The sequence below is a fragment of the Aegilops tauschii genome, chromosome 1, assembly GCF_002575655.3.
Source record: "Aegilops tauschii subsp. strangulata cultivar AL8/78 chromosome 1, Aet v6.0, whole genome shotgun sequence".
Classification (NCBI taxonomy): Eukaryota; Viridiplantae; Streptophyta; class Magnoliopsida; order Poales; family Poaceae; genus Aegilops; species Aegilops tauschii.
The window spans coordinates 5,053,989-5,070,651 of record NC_053035.3 but is presented as its reverse complement, the minus strand read 5'-3'; the positions used below and the strand labels follow the sequence as shown (position 1 = coordinate 5,070,651).

Genomic DNA, 16,663 nt, shown 5'->3' with positions numbered 1-16,663 from the left:
CAAACATCACTATGCAATAATTGAAACGGAAAAGTGGAAATGTGTGTAGACTTGCTAAACGGGAGACGAACGTGCTTGCCCAGACGGCAGGCCTCACAAGAGTGGTCGTCAACCTTATTACATGAGAATGAAAAACTCTGAAGAATCTAACGCAAAACTGTGGAGTTGGGGTGACCGAGGCGGGCGTGCCAAAGATCGACAATGGCGGCGAAGGCGGCAGGACGGGTGGTGGCGGCGCCGGAAGGATGCACCGGATAAAGCTCGTCCGGACTGTCACATCGATGGAGTACCATCCCTATACAGGCGTCCTTCACAGAAAAGCCAATATCATCAAATTCAGCAGTTATAGGATCTCACGAGCAAGGCGGCGAACAGTGACAAGGTTGGTAACTAAGTCTGGATAGACAAGAACATTAGACATATTAATGGGAGTAGAAGTGGAAGGAAACGACATATGACCAACATGTGTAACGGGTAGAGAGGAACCATTACCAATGGTGAGGCGAGTGGGAGTATGAACGGGAGTGGAAGACGTGAGGTTACCGGGATGAGCAGTCATGTGAGCGATGGCGCCCGAGTCCATGTACCAGTCACCTCCGCCACCGTAGTTACTCGGTGACGGAGCCGACTGCAGAGCGGCGAGGAGGGCCGGGTCCCACGGCGGCGGCACCTGGGGAGGGAAAAACCCTCCATAGGCCGGCGCGGGAGCGGCGCCCTAGGCGGGCGCGGCGTCGTAGGTGGGCGCGGGCGCGGCGCCGTAGCCGCTGTAGGGGGCGGCGTTCTGCGCGGTGAAGAGTGCCTGGTGGCTCGCCGAACGAGGCCCAATGCTGCCTGGAACAGGAGCCCGAAGGACCGGCATCGAGTACACGTGTACGACGCCCGTCCACGGGTTGGTGCCGTAAGTCCATGGAGGGGTGGCCTGCTGCTGCTGACGAGGGGCCCCCCATGCGCCTGTTGCTGCTGCTTGCGGCCGCCCTCGCGGCGGTTGCCGCAGCGCCTGCCACCCGGCTGCTGCTGCTGGGGGGCAGCGGGAGGGGCGGGAGGCGCGGGCGGCAAGGGGAAAAACCCCGGGGGCGCGGGGGGCGGCGGCTGGTGGCGGGGCGGCCGGTGGTGGGGCGGCGGCTGGTGGCGGGGCGGCCGGTGGTGGGGCGCCACGCGAGGTGCCGGCGGCGAGGGCGTGGTGCTGCACACGCTTCTTGACCCCTTCATCCGGCGCTCCTCCAACCGCAAGTACGCCACAAACTTGGGGAAGGAGGGCTCCGGCATTAAGGAGAGGTTGGAGGCGGCGTTGCCGAAGTCCTCATTGAGGCCGGAGGTGAGCCTGCTGAGGAGGAGGTCGTCATCAACCTTCGCGCCGATGTCACGGAGCTCATCCGCCAACGTCTTCGGGCGGCGGCAGTAGTCATCGATAGACTGATCATCCTGATGACAGTCAAAAAAATTCTGCTGCAGAAAAACGCAGCGCTGAAGCTTGTTGTCGGTGAAGAGGCCGTTGAGCTTGACCCACACCGCGCGGGCGTCATCACCATCGCTCACGACCGTGTGAAACAGGTCCTTCGAGATGGTGGTGAAGAACCACCGGATGAGCATGGCGTCGATCGCGGTCCACTCGGAGTCGCCCACCATAATACGGGAGTCGACGGTGCAGTCAACGTGATCCACAAGATTGTTCTTGCGGAAGAGCAGCGAGAAGTACGTCTTCCACGCGAAGTACGTAGAGTCGGTGACATCGAGGACGACGGGGACGCGTTCGTGAATGTTGATGTCACAGATGTCAGCGGTGTCCGGCCAGACGAAGGGGTTGGAGTAGGTGGGGGCGGTGGATGACATAGCGACAGCGCGGTGGGAGAGGAAGGGGCGGCGGCTAGGGTTTGGGGAGGAGGAGGTGCGGCGCGGCGGGAGAGGCGGCGCGGCGCGGGGAGGGGAGGCGCGGCGCGAGAGGGAGTGGCGGCGGCGGCCCTAGGCAGCGGCTGCAGATGATCAACACTATACACCAAATCCACACACGAACACATTTTTTTCCAAAAAGCTCACACGACACATGCTGGTACAAGTCATGGACCGGGACATGACATTGAGATCCTACCTCCACGCCGTCGTCAACGGACTATGGTGGCTGGGGGGATTAGAGGCATGAGATCGCTGAACTAAATTTTCCGGATAAGGAGGTTCCTTTTTTGACATCACATGGTGGGACTGGGTTGATATACCTATGAAAAAAATGATACATAATCCATGGATTGCAGTTCCTATCAAAGTAGATGTGCATGACGTGGAATATTTTGTTTGCCTTTATTCCCAAGTTTGAACTTGTACTGGTTGGAGTCACGCATATGATGGTGCACGGCATTTTATTTTATTTCATTGCTACATCGATCGTCCAATCGAGTAAACAATGAAGGTCCATCTATCTAGTAGTACAACTATTGTGATTTCATTGTCCACCATTGTAGGCAGTCATGCTACCAAATGGTGCAGTAATGGTGTAGCAATCAGACGGGACATGCACGTTGCATAACATAGGAAGGGTCTGAATCACAAGTAACCTAACCAACTTGTACTGGGCTAGTTGTTGAGGTAGGATAGAGTGCTGGCCCAATTGATGTTGAGGCTGCATGGGCATTTCCTGGCCCAACTGTTGTGGTTGAGGCTGGCCGAAACCTCTATCCACATGTTGTTGTTGCATGACGATGGCATGCACAATGTTGTGGATGGCCGGGCATCGGGACGGTTCACTGATATGTGCAAGTTGTCGACAACATTGTAGTCGCTTCAACTGGCAGCTGTTCTGTTGTGAGGTCTTTGGTCGGAGGAACGGGATCACTGACTGGAGTAACGACAGTTTCTCCTCTGGGTTACACTGCTGCAGGAGGAACTCCTTGCACAAGTTCAATTGTTGTTTTTCCTCTACAGAAGGTTGTTGTTGTGGCAATGGTTGCTCTTGCGAGTATGGTTGTTGTGTTAATGGTTGTTGATATTGGGAAAATGGTTGTTGTTGCGGGAATTGTGGTTGTTGTTGTGGGAGTTGTTCTTGTTGTTGTTGTTGTTGTTGCGGGAATGTTTGTTGTTGATGCGGAAGAGGCATCTGTTGTGGAAATTGTTGTTGTGGCGGCTGCTGCGGAAATAAATGTTGTTGGGGAAGTTGTTCTTGGGGAAGTGGTTGTTGTGGATACGGTTGTTGTTGCTGGTATTGTGGCTGCTGCAGCGGAAATGGTTGTTGTGGCTCTTTTTGCGGGAATAGTGGTTGTTGTGGCTCTTGAGGCGGGTATGGTTGTTGCTGGATAAGTGGTTGCTGTTGCAGAAACGATTGTTGTGGCCTTTCTTGGTCATGGATGCTAGGGTCGAGCTGTGCGGTCGCGGTGGTGATGGTCGTTGATGCAACGAGGAGGGCAAAGACCAAGAAGATCTTCATAGTGGATTTGTGGTTACTCTTGATTGTTTATTATGGATGCTTGTGCTCCAAATGTCTGAAGGATGGATGATGGAAGGGGGTCTTCATGGCGTATGGCTATTTATAGCTGCCGTGAAATGATTTCTTTTCGTCTTCACATTTGCTTTCTTGTAAAGTTCCTCTAGTCTTATCAAACTGATCCTTTGGTATGTTTTGTTCGGTGGCGCTACTTACAAGTGTAATTTTCGGATTGATCGCCAAAGTTGCTTTCTTGCAGCACACATCCATGGAGTGCCAGGAAAGCTTGATAATCGTAATGACTCATCATATTCATTTTACATGCGAAACACTTATCTAGATTACATCCCTTTCTAAAACTAAGTTTGTAATGTTCTACAAGTTGTTAGGCACATCTAGGTTGGCATAGCTTGTCGGGAACTAAGTTTATAGTCTTGCTTGGCGTTGTTAAGATAGATCATGCTATTAATATGAAGATTGTTCTAGACTATTTCTTTCTGAACTAACTTCGTATTTTTGTGTAATATGATGGTAAGATGAACAAGCATACATGACTCATCAATTCTTTTTTTATGCCAATGTTAGTAATGTCGTATGAGTTGTTAATAGACACTAGATGATTCCCATGCATTTCCACGAGAACACCATGAACATGATATTAAACCCTTTGAGGAACTTTATACTTGGTTTGGTAGTAGATATATTATCACCAGAAAAAAAAAACTATTGCACACGGTGTATCAAATACAATGACGCATGTAATAGCATGCTATGTGAATTAGAGTGCGTTGAGTATACTGTGGAATAGCATAAGGCCAACTTCAACGCAATGACTCAAACGGACACGAATTTTTGTCCGCTTTTTGTCTGTTTGGGTCGCCAAAACGGACAATGGACGCAGACGGAGAGCCGGACACCACCAGTGTACCCAACATGGAAGACCCAACTGAAACGGACACGGTTGTTGAGGGCTCGGTGTCGCTCGCGCGCCCGCATAACAGCCCGAGCCACCTGGCACCGCCACCTTGGCTCCTACTGCGACCCGCAGCAGCACCAGGCTGCCGCCTCCTGCTCTCTTCACCTCTCACCACCCTCTCACTTTTCTTCTCGAGCAGGAAGGAGCACGGCCGTCAACCATAGGACGCCTCCACCGGCTGAAGCCGCTGCCGATGACACCGGTCTCCTCAACCTCGTTGCCGCCAACTGTAGACGCACAGTTCATGCATATAACAAACGGTAATCATAATTGGCAATCGTTTGCTGGGAGAGAGGTGGCAAACGAAACTCTTTTGATGGCAGTTTCGGTTCCGAGACAAGATCAAACGACGTCTATTTAAAACAACAATTTGCCTTCTCAAAAAGAAATTGTCATGTCGCCCTGATGTAAACTTCCATCCCTCAAACTAAAACTGCCAGCGAATCATTCGCAAATGCCACCCCATCCTGGCGACTATTCGCCAGATAAGGGGGTCCATAACAAAAGAGTTCTTCCTGCAGGCAAGTAGAAAGTACAATGTTTCAAATTATGGAAAGGCAGCTTGTGTATAAATTTTTGATAAATTACAACAGGGGATCTAGCAGACGTGTAAGGGAGTAGGAAAAACATTGTCTGTTGAAATTGACATTATTACAAGTAGCTAGTCAATAACAATACTGGTCAGTCAGAAGGTTTCAGCAAACCTACAACAAAATTGAGAGGATTCTTGAGGACAACAGACAACAAATGAAAGCCATGAAACAATGGTAACCTTCAATTCAAGAATATTAATGGAGGCATACAAAGTATCAAGTTGATTGATAGACAAATCAACTTGAGATATATTTTCGCAGCAACATTCAGTAAAATCGCTAATCAATAGATTGCTAAGCATGAAACTGATATGCAAGGGATAAATGAGTCGCAAAATAGAAAGGATAACCAAATATTTCATCACACATCAGTGCGGAGGAGAGAAAATGAGAAATACCGAATACGGATCTGAAGGTGTTGTGGCCTTAGCAGCACCATGGACACGGCAGGGGAAGCACATACGGTTTTTGTACCATGCATATATTCAAATAGAATTCCAGAACATGTGTTCAATCAAGCAAAATAAGATTCAGGTCTGGATCAAGCGAACGAAATCCATAATAGGTGAAGATATGCAATCCTGTATATTCGATCAATCAAGATTAAATTTAAATATTAAGCCCATGGCAGATGTCCACTCATAATGGAGGATGATGGGAACAAAATGAACTGGAGTGTGTGGGTGCGACTCTAAATGGTCACCTGTTAGTTTCTTGTAGAGATCATGGTGAGAGGAAATAGAGCGTCAAGCAGAAGTTTTTTTGTTTGTTTTGTTTTATGAGGTTGTTTGGTGGTCGTAGATGGCAACAAAGATGATAAACAGTGTGAGGCGTTTTGAGAATTGGGCTGCATACGGGTCGAAGCAGTGGGTTATGTACGTTTGCTGTGAGCAAAGCAAGAAATACTGAAGAACAACAGGAGCACGGGACCTTCAACTGTGTTAGCTTATAATCTAGCATGACAGGTCAGTAGTTCTGTAGGTTAGTTAAGCTGCAGCAGCAGCGATGGCTTTTCTGTTTCATCAGTCAGCGTTTTTTCTGTTTTCAGTTAGTCAGAGCCTGAGGACGCGGCATGTGCGATCCCAAGGCCTTAGCTCACGGCATGAGCACGCCCATGATCGTGGGATGGCACCATCCAGTAGTGGAGGCTGTTCTTGATCCTTTTTCCCGTTCATGAAGTGAATGAGAAGAGAGAAGCAGAAAAGCAGCAGAGTTGAGCGCTGCACAAAATTCAGTCTCTTGTTTTGCTTTCGCCATTGACAGAGCTCCAAGCTCACACATAACAATTAGCATCAGGGACAACACCGGCGGCAGCAAGTCGCCATCGACACCGCGCGCAAGAATCTCCGACGGCACAGGGCTGACCGTGGCAGAGAGATCCTTGCCGCGGGTGGTGCGCGACACCGGCGGTACGGCATGCCCGCAGCTGACGAGGATGAACTACACGCCGTCCTCATGCAAGTCATGATGGAAGGGCGGCACCTGTGGGACGCCATGCTGACGGGCACGGCGGAGCGCTGCGACGATCGGCTCCCACCCTCGCCGACAAGGCCAGGGCGAAGGAGGCGTGGGAATCCGTCAAGACGATGCGCCTTGGAGTGGCACGTGTCCGCGAGGCTAAACTCGCAACTCTCTCCAAGCAATACAACGACATACACTTCGCCGACGATGAGACCATCGACGACTTCGCCATGCGGATCACAAACATGGTGGCCCAGATGTGGCAGCTCGGGGAGACCGTTCAGGAGAAACGGGTCGTCCAGCAGTGGCGGCGGACGCCGTGGGCATGGCCGCGGACGTGGCGGTGGGCGCGGCTCCGGCAGCGGCGCAAAGCCCACAGACCGGTGCCGCCACTGCAAGAAATACGGGCACTAGGCGCACGAGTGCAAGACGCGTATCCGCGAGGAGCGCGCAGAGGAGAACCTTGCCGAAGAAGGCAGGCACGCCACGGACGGCCACGACGAGGACCCGACGCTCCTCATGGCGGTGATCGCCGTGTCCCCACCGCAGGGTGTGGGGGAGCACGTCATGCTCAACGAGGAGCGTGCAGAGGTGAACCTAGGAGCGGAGGAGGCGCCGTGCGACGGTCGGTGGTTTCTGGACACCGGCGCGTCAGACCACATGACCGGCGACCGGTTGGCGTTCGCGGAGCTGGACGAGAGCGTCACCAGCAGCGTCAGATTCGGGGAGGGCTCCAGCGTGGCCATCCACGGCCGCGGCACGGTCACGTTCACCGTGCACAGCGGTGATCATCGCTCCCTCACTTACGTCTACTTCATCCCACGTCTCAAGACGAGCATCATCAGCCTCGGGCGGCTGGACGAGCACGGCTGCACCACCAAGATCCACGGCGGCGTCCTGACTCTGTACGACCGCCGCCAGCACGAGCTGGCCCAGGTATGCCGAAACGGCAGACGTCTGTATGTTGTACGCCTGGACATCGCGCATCCTGTCTGTCTGGCAGCACACGGAGACGACAGGGCGTGGAAGTGGCATGCCATGTTCGGCCACCAGCACTTCGACGCGCTCCGGTGCTTGGGGCGCGCTGACATAGTGCGCGGGATGCCGCTGGTGGACCACGTCGAGCAGATCTGCGACGCGTGCTTGGTGGGGAAGCAACGGCGTGCCCCATTCCCCTCCCAGGTGCGCTATCGGGCGACAGGGCCACTCCAGCTTGTTCATGCCGACCTGTGCGGGCCCATCACTCCGGCCACCCACGGCGGCAAGCGCTACTTCATGCTCGTCGTCGACGACCGCAGCCGCTACATGTGGGTCAAGATGCTGCCTGCGAAGGATGCCGCTGCGGCCAGGATCAAGCACTCCATTGCCGACGCCGAGGCAGAGCGGGGAGCGCGGCTGCGGACGTTCAGGATGGACTGGGACGGCGAGTTCACGTCTACTGCGCTCGACGAGTACTTCCCGGACCAAGACGTGCAGCGGCACCTGACGGCGCCGTACTCGCCGCAGCAGAACGGCGTAGTGGAGCGGCGCAACCAGACCGTCGTCGGCATGGCCCGGAGCATGCTTAAGGCAAAGCACATGCCGAGCTGGTTCTGGGGGGAGGCCGTGGCGACCGCGGTGTTCATCCTCAAAGATCGTAAACCTGCAGCGTCGACGGCAAGACTCCATACGAGGTGTGGTACGGCAAGAAGCCCGCCGTGCACTACTTGCGTGTCTTCAGGTGCATCGCCTACGTCAAGAACATGTGGCCGTGTCTTCAGGTGCATCGCCTACGTCAAGAACATGTGGCCCGGGCTGAAAAACCTCGACGACCGCAGCACGAAGATGGTCTTCGTCGGCTATGATGCGGGCTCGAAGGCGTACATGGTGTACGATCCACTGACCAAGCGCGTGTACGCGTCGCGCGACGTGGTGTTTGATGAGGGCGCGAGCTAGGATTGGGCGGCCCGGCGTGCCCACGGTAGAGCCGCTCACCACTCAGGTACAGGAGGTGCCCGCCACGCCGGACGACGCGAGTGGGGAGCGAGAAGGGGACGACCACACCACAGTGAGTTCACCAGCCACGCCCAAAAGCACGATCGTGGCCACATCTCCCGCCACGCCCGAGAGCGCGGACGTGGCCAGATCTCCAGCGACACTACGATCCGGCACGTCAACGGCCTCTCCGGACGGGTCTGGCGGCGGGACGCCTCCTGACGAGGCTCCAGAAGTGGAGTTTGTCACACCGCCTGCAACGCGGTGCGACTCGTACGACGCCGACAACGATCCATTCGCGGGGCACCGTTTCCGCCGTCTCGCGTATGTGTACAGCGGGGCGGCCAAGTCATCTGCGCCGGCGGAGCGCCTGCTGCTGGCCGAAGAGGAACCAACTACATTTGTAGAAGCAGCGCCCCACGAGAGCTGGCGAAGCGCGATGCTGGAGGAGCTCGCGTCCTTTGAGGAGAACGGCTGGACGCTCACTGATCTACCCGCAGGTCACACAGCCATTCGCCTCAAGTGGGTCTTCAAGCTGAAGAAAGATGCGGCCGGTGTCGTCATGAAGCACAAGGCGAGGCTCATGGCGAGGGGCTTCGTACAGAAGAAGGACGTGGACTACGACGACGCGTTCGCGCCCGTGGTGAGGCTGGACCCAGTGCGCGTCATGGTTGGCATGGCGGTGCAGCGCGGTTGGGAGCTGCACCACCTCGACGTCAAATCGGCCTTCATCAACGGCGAGCTCAAGGAGGAGGTCTACGTCACACAGCCACTGGCTTCGCGCGGAGAGGCGAGGAGCACAAGGTGTTCCGACTCCACAAGGCGTTCTATGGGCTGTGGCAGGCGCCGCGAGCTTGGAAAGCCAAGCTTGATTGCACTATGCAGCAGCTTGGGTTCGCGAGCTGCCCGTCAGAGAATGCCATGTTGGCACGATTTTGGATATGCTGTCGGCGGTCGTCGTGGAGATCACCCGGTAGGGCACGACCGAACATACAGATAGACGCAGAGAAGACCGGACAGGGCAACCCAACAGCCAAACTGAATGAAAGGCCAACCACACAGCGATGACAAATTGTTAGGAATAAACCGTATGTGCGTGTGTGTCCCAGATGGCGCGTGAGTCTGTGCTCGCGTTCGTTTCCACGGTGCAGTTCTAGTTTGGGTTGAGTCCGAGTCAGGCCGGTTTGTTGCCAGGCATGTGATCGTGAGGCGAACGCGTTCGTGTGGAGCGGAAGCATAGGCGCTGCGTTTCTGTTAGCTAAAAAGCTGGCTGATCTTGTATTTGTTACGAGATGTGTGGTGCGTCCAGGTTGTTGGCGTTTTTGTAGCACCGGTGACGTGCGTCTGCCTATATAGGTCTATGTAGCTCGTGATTTGTTTACAGTTTGAGCTGGAGAAAAACGCTGTTTATCAGCGAGGCGTTCGTCGCCGCAAAACACCTGTGCGTTTACGTCTTCTTCTACCTCTATCCCTGAAAACCAGTTCGTGCTATCTAGGGTTAGACCCCAACACAAATCACCTCAACCATGAGAAGGCCAAGCAACACAGAGGTGGGAAACGCTCCTTCACGTTCGCTCGTTGGAGCGGTCGATTCGATCCAAAGCATGTTGTGGTGAAAAGGACGGACCAACATGACATACATCAGGCGATCACTCACATGGGTCGTACCTGAACCATGCGTGATTAGAATGCGATGTACACACTAGTAAAAAAGGGCCATTTGTCCTGGTGCATAAGGCCCATTTGTCCCAACAAACCGGGACTATAGGGTCGTTACTAATGCCTAGTCCAATAGGCATCCACGTGGCCGGTGCTGCGAGCTCGGGCAAGAGGCCCTTTAGTTCCGGTTGATGGCATCAACCGGGACCAATAGGCAACCACGCGTCAGCTCTTCAGCCGCTAGGGTTTTTGTTTTTTTTCTGAAAGGGGGTGGATTTGGGGGTTTTGTATGGTTAATTAAGGTGTTTCATATATTGTGTTAGGTAGCTAATTAATTAATAGAGAGAAGTGTCCTCTCTTATCTCCGTGCTTGGTCGACGCTACGTACTATACGTATAGAGATGGCCACATTGGTGGGGGCGGCGCGGCCCCCCACGACGACTCCCACTACCGCCGTCCGCGCCCCTCCCGCCACGAGGATCCGGAGGACGACGACGAGCGCTCTGGCCGCAGCCGCTCCCCCTCACGGGACCCCTCTCCACCTCCGGGGCGTGGGGGCGCGGGTGCGGGCCGGTCGCGTGGGTTGACCTTCTCCGCCGAGGCCGCCCCCGCCACGCTTCCTGTCTCCTCTCCCTCCTCTTCGGCCGAGCTCAGCGACATCTCCAGTGTCAGCCTCCTCGTCCTCCCGGCATCTTCGCCGTGCTCGCCGTGCGTCCTTCCCGTGGTGGCCACGGCACCCTCGTCTCCGACCTCGGCTTCTTTGCTGCCTCCGGCCTCGCCGACGTCGGTGCCTCCCCCCCCGGACCCCCCCCCCCCGATGGACCCCCCTGGGGCGGATGCGCCGCCGCCTCGAGCCTCCCCCCCGGCTCCCTCCCCGGCCCCGGTGACGACGCGCCGGCCCCGGATCCGCCGGCCCCGGTGACGACGCGCCGGCCCCGGATCCGCCGGCCCCGGACCCGCCCTCTCCTTAGGCGGTGTCTGGTGCCCGTATGATCCCTCCGGCGCCTGCTTCCCCGACTCGTCTGCTGCTGGTGGCCTCCGAGGAGGGGGTCACCCCCGTCGCCTCCCACCCGCCTCGGTCGGTGCCCTACGTCCTTCGGGCTCGGGCCTCGTCGACCCCGGTGATGGCTTCCCGCCACAGCGCCCGGCTCGACGCGGATCGCCCGGCCGGCCTCCCGGCGCCGTTCATCTCCGAGCGGGCTGAGATCCGGGCTGCGGCCCGGAACCTCGAGTCAGCTTTGGCGGCCGCTTAGCCGCCCCCAGGACCGAGGCGTCATCACCGCCCTCCTCTCCGATCTTCGCTCGATGGCGCTCCGCGTGGCTCCCCTGCTGCCGCCTCCTCCACCTGAGCCTGACTAGACCGCCTGGCGGTTATGTGGTTTGTGGCGTGTGTGTTTTGGGTTTAGGGCTTGTTGTGCTGTCCCCTCAGCATGGACCCTTTCGTGTACTATTTGTCCCTGTGGACCTCCGTATGTGTGTGCGTGTGTGTGTGTGTTGGACCTTGTTGGATGCTTGTTGTGCGGTTGGCTTTATAATATAAAGTGGGGCGAAAGCCTTTTTCGGTATGTATAGAGAGGCCCTCGACATGCTAGCTAGTAAGAAAATGAGGGAAACCATTAAGTACAGAAGTTCGTCATGCATACCGAGAGAAGTGATCGACCTCTCCTTCTCCGAGAGATTGGTCGAACAACAAGTTTTCGTATTATTTATCCGACGCTACTGGCTACATACATATACAATATGTAAGATCTCTTACAATCCCCTATCATTTGAACTCAAGTTTTACATGGTATTCTCCGGCTTTATTGATGACGTGGTCAAGAAAGAATCCCGCCAATTCCTCTTGAATTGCTTTCATGCGATCTTGTGGTAGGAGTTCATTCCGCATCTGCCACAACTAATTTGAAGAAGGGGGTCAATACATATATATGAATGAAACTCAACAGAAATGATGGTGTAATAAAATGAAATTGTGAATATTATTGCTTACGCACCTCATATTGTATTTTAGAGTAGCCCCGCTTATCTTTGCGAGTCGCGTTGTAGATGAACTCGCACACGTAGTATCCACAGTAATCATTCCCTTGTTCCTGCCACAAGCACTTTACGAGAAATAGAGGTCAATCAAACTGATAATGAAGCATTATAAATAGCATTGATGAAAGTAGCTAGAATCAACGGGAGATGCGCGGAACTAGCTAGCTAGTAGTACTTACTTTCGGGTATTTATATCGCAGCTCCTTCGGCAGACCCGAAACTTCTGCGGTGAACTCTTTCCAAACCCTGCAAGACAAAGAAAATAATTACTACTTGAGATATCAGGAAATGAACAAAAAGTTGCCGATATGGTGCGATAATGATCGATTGAACTTGTTGAGAATTTTAGTCATGTCCGCATAGGTCTCGGGATCTTTCCTTCTCGAGTCTAAGACGTTTACTAGTCCCTGCTCAAGCTTAATCTCCAGGAGAATATAGTGGAAGCTGCGCACGCATGCATAACTCATCAATTACATTACTATAACCTCGCTCGAGTAATAAGGGAAACCGAATATGCACACGACAGTAACACTCACTTGAAGTTGTAAGGAAAGAGTATTAAATCTTTGTTTTGATTTATTAGCAATGATTTGAGCAAGTTGGCATCGGCATCTTTGGCGCTCTTTTTAACCTGAAATTCATCTATGAGATTTGTGTTAATGAACCCAATATCATACATTTCTGCTTTTCTGCACTCGACGATCTTCAAAATCCATAATATAGTGAGGATAATTATAAATACATGCAATGAAAGAGCTGAGCTATATATAAAGACTTAATAACAGAAGTAGTACTTACAGACAGTAGCAAGTGACCGTTAATTTATCGAGGGCCTTTTGATTGAAGAACTGGAAGAACTCCTCAAATGGAACAGCCAACACATCAATTCCAACGAGGTCGTGCTCCTCTTTAACTCCTAGATACAAAACGGACGTCCCCCAGACTCTCTGCAGGTTTTCATATACCAATCATGGAATCTTCGCATCATCGTTGTTAGAGATTTTTCATCTTTGACAAGAGGCTTCCCGTACTCGTACCTGTGTCCGTCCACCTCCAAGAAATCATAATGTACATCGTCGGGCAGGTAATCTCCAAGATTGTTATAACCGGGCACCATCCTCAGATCATTAGCGATGATGTCGCTAGACACATTGAGCGGGGGGTACGATTGGTTCGCTTGTTCGCCGAGCTGGGCAATTTTTTTCCCAGCTGCTCGTTCTTTTAACCTTTGATCACTGACAGTACTTCCCGACCGCTCCGCTTCGAGATATACCTTTTCAGTAACGCGCTCATAGTTGGTTTTCGGCGGAGACTTTGGTGGTTTCCTCAGGGCATCGATATTGCGCTTTGCTTTCACCGGATCTACCTTCTCCTCCGGAGGTGGATGTCTCTTTGCTTTCACCCCTTCAAAGAAGTCCTTCACTTCGGTCCGCACGATCTTCATGTTTTCCTCCTCGGTCCTCTCGTACGGTAACTTCTCCAGAGGCTTGAAAGGTGGACCGTATCTGTATTGCCTTCCGCCTCTGGCTGTACAGTTAGACGCCGGAGCAGACGGAGCGACTGCGGCTGTCTTCTTTCATGCTTGCTTACGAGGCAGAGGAGAAGGACTACGACGCGCCGGAGCAGCCGGGGCGGCGGCGGGTCTCTTTCGCCCTTGCTGGCGAGGCGTAGAAGGAGGAGGCTGGTGGCTGCTCGGGCGCGCCGGCGCAGGCGGAGAAGGAGGCGGAGTGCCGCCACGCGCCGGAGAAGGAGGCTGAGTGCCCTGATCACTCGCCGGAGGAGGAGGCGGTGGAGGAGGCAGAGTGCCCTGACTCGCCGGAGGAGGAGGAGGAGGAGGCGTCCAGTTCGGAAGGTTGATGAGCTCCTTCCGCCATAGGCATGGAGTCTTCAGACAAGAACCCAGCCGAGTCTCCCCGTCACCCGTAGGGTGGTCAAGCTGGAGGTCCTCAAATCCTTCTGTGATTTCATCCACCATCACCCAATCATATCCTTCTGGAATCGGTCGGCACTGAAAAGTTGCGCCAGGTTCAGGAGGTGCAACAGAGCCAACAGCCGCCTTGACTTTCAATTCCATCCACTGCGTCATAAGGTGGCAATGCTGAGACTCCGTGATAGCATCCACAGGGTAGCTAGCAGGAGCCGTGAAGACAGGCTCCTGAAGCAGCTCCGTGGAAGCCACGTTGCTTCTCCGCTGTGATTGCGGGGTAGCTTCGGGTGTAGCTTCGGCAGGTCGCGTGCTGCGAACTGCGTCTCTTTCCTCTAGTGATTGTACCCTTGCGTGCAGCGCCTGTAGTTGGGTCAACTCCTTTTTCTTCTTCCTCTACCGGAGTTTGTAACCGCCTGCGTCGGGAAATCCAGCCTTCCACGAAAGGGAGCCTAGCGTGCCTCGTGTCTGTCCGGGGTGCTCAGGATTCCCGAGGGCCTCTGTGAGCTCATCGTTCTCTCTGTCCGAAACGAACGTCCCTTGCTGCACTTTTTCGATATACTCCTGAAGCTTCTCGATGGGTGTGTTCAGCTGCTCGTTGGTCCAAACGCATTTCCCTGTTACAGGGTCCAATTTTCCCCCAACCCCGAAGAACCAACTCCTGCAACGGTCTGGCCAGCGTCGCATCTCTGGTTCGATCCCTTTATCAATGAGGTCATTCTCAGCCTTGTCCCACAACGGCCGGGCTTTCAGGTAGCCACCTGACCCCGTGCGATGGTGATACTACTTTTTTGGAGCATTTATCTTGTTTGTCGCTGACATCTTCGCTGCTCTCTCAGATTTCTTTTTGGTGACAAATGCGGGCCACTGATCTTTGATCTTCTCAAATCGGTCGATGAATTCTGGAGTCTTGTCTTGGTCGACAAACGATGATTTCAGCTCATTCTTCCACCTCTTGAATAGCTCAGCCATCTTCCTAAGAGCATAAGCCTCGATCATTGGCTTTTTAACTGGATTCTCCGGATCTTCCTCTGGCGGGAAGGTGAAATTTTCCTGCAGCGCGGTCCAAAGATCAGCTTTCTGCCTATCGCTGACATAAGACACCTAAGAGTCTATGTCCTTAGGCTTCAACCATTGCTCGATGCTGATCGGGATCATGTCCCTAACTAGAACCTCGCACTAAGCATTAAATTTTTGCTTGGTCTGGAGGGGTTCAATCGGTTGGCCAGCGTGATCAATCTCGATGATCGTGTACCTTTCATCCGTGCGCAACTTTCTCTTCGGGTCTCGTCTCGTTACCGAAGTGTTGCTCGATCTGGAGGGCTTGAAAAGAAGAAAAAGAAGAGAGTTAATATGTGTACATACCAAAAACAATTAATGCATCAATTAGCTATATAGTCAGCACATGCTTAATTAATTAATATATATACCTGGCCGGACTCCGTTCGGTCACCGGAGCCATCATCATGGTGTCCTTCCCCCTCCATTCGGTCACCGGAGCCGTCATCACGGTGTCCTTCCCCCTCCATTCGGTCACCGGAGCCGTTATCACGGTGTCCTTCCACCTCCATTGTTTGATAATCGTCGTAGCCTGCTTCTTCATCCTGTCTTTCCAGACCATCGGTGCATGTCTCGTTGAGAAACGACAAGACGGCATCACTTCCGTGTGCGATTATCTCCCCCAACACCGCTTCTTTTGCTTCGTCTCGGGGGTGCGGATCCACAGTTTTTGCAAATATTTACAACATGGCAATTATTATTCAAACATGACAGATGGATATATTAGTGGCAAACGTTGAACTAGCTAGCTAAGCACAATAAGGAATCAGAGTTGCATGGCCTCGACGCTTCTCTAGGGTTTGGGGTGGTCTCGGCAACGCTTCAAGGTTTTGGGGTGGCCTCAACAACGCTTCAAGGGTTCGGGGTGGCCTCGACGACAACGCTCTTTCAACTTGGTAAATTTGGATGGCCTCAAGAGAGTTTGTCGATCGGTAGGGGCGCGGTGGGAGGGGGTAGGAGACTGACATCGTTTTTTTCTAGGGTTTGGGTGTCCTCGAGAGTTTTGGTCGAGCGAGAGGGCCGAGGGGTGCTCCGGACGTCCCCCTCACTTTAACAAAGAACTACCTTAAAAAAGGACTTGCTTCGCCGCGGGTCCTTCTTCATTTTTTCCTTTGTTTTTTCTTATATGTTTGTTTTCGTTTTCATTCTACATTTTCGTACATATGAAAAAAATAAAGTTTCTATACAAAAGTGCACAATTTTTATGAACAAATTACAACATCTAAATTAACTATACATCTAAATAAATATAATTATACATCTGAAATTTTCCTAATCTTAAAACTAAACTAAACATAAACTAAAATTATCTAAAAAACATGTAAAAACATCTAAAAATAGCATCTAAAAACATCTAAGAAAACATCTAAAAACATCTAAAAATCTAATAGCTAGCACTCGGCGGGGGCGGACGGGCACGGCGGAGGGGCCGGCGCCGGCGCCGGTGGGGCAGGGCAGGGTCGCAGGGGCGCGGGACAGGGGAGGGGCGCGGGACAGGGGAGGGGCGCGGGAGCAGGCTGGTGCTCACAGGGGGCGGCGGGGCACGGTGGGCTGCACGTCGGGGCCGGCAG

The 16,663-nt window shown here is 53.4% G+C and overlaps 2 protein-coding genes across 2 annotated transcripts; both read right to left on the bottom strand.

The window, feature by feature from the left end:
* Positions 1 to 1,205: 1,205 nt before the first annotated feature.
* On the bottom strand, positions 1,206 to 1,830 carry LOC141026558 (uncharacterized). Its single transcript, XM_073503322.1, has 2 exons — positions 1,265 to 1,830; positions 1,206 to 1,218 (listed from the first exon to the last, which is right to left on the bottom strand). Exons 1-2 carry the CDS (start codon positions 1,828 to 1,830, stop codon positions 1,206 to 1,208), a joined length of 579 nt encoding a protein of 192 aa, XP_073359423.1.
* Positions 1,831 to 2,334: 504 nt separating this feature from the next.
* LOC109766026 (uncharacterized) lies at positions 2,335 to 3,488 on the bottom strand. Its single transcript, XM_020324802.4, has one exon. It carries the CDS (start codon positions 3,410 to 3,412, stop codon positions 2,435 to 2,437), a length of 978 nt encoding a protein of 325 aa, XP_020180391.1. The 5' UTR covers positions 3,413 to 3,488; the 3' UTR covers positions 2,335 to 2,434.
* Between the last annotated feature and the right edge of the window lie 13,175 nt (positions 3,489 to 16,663).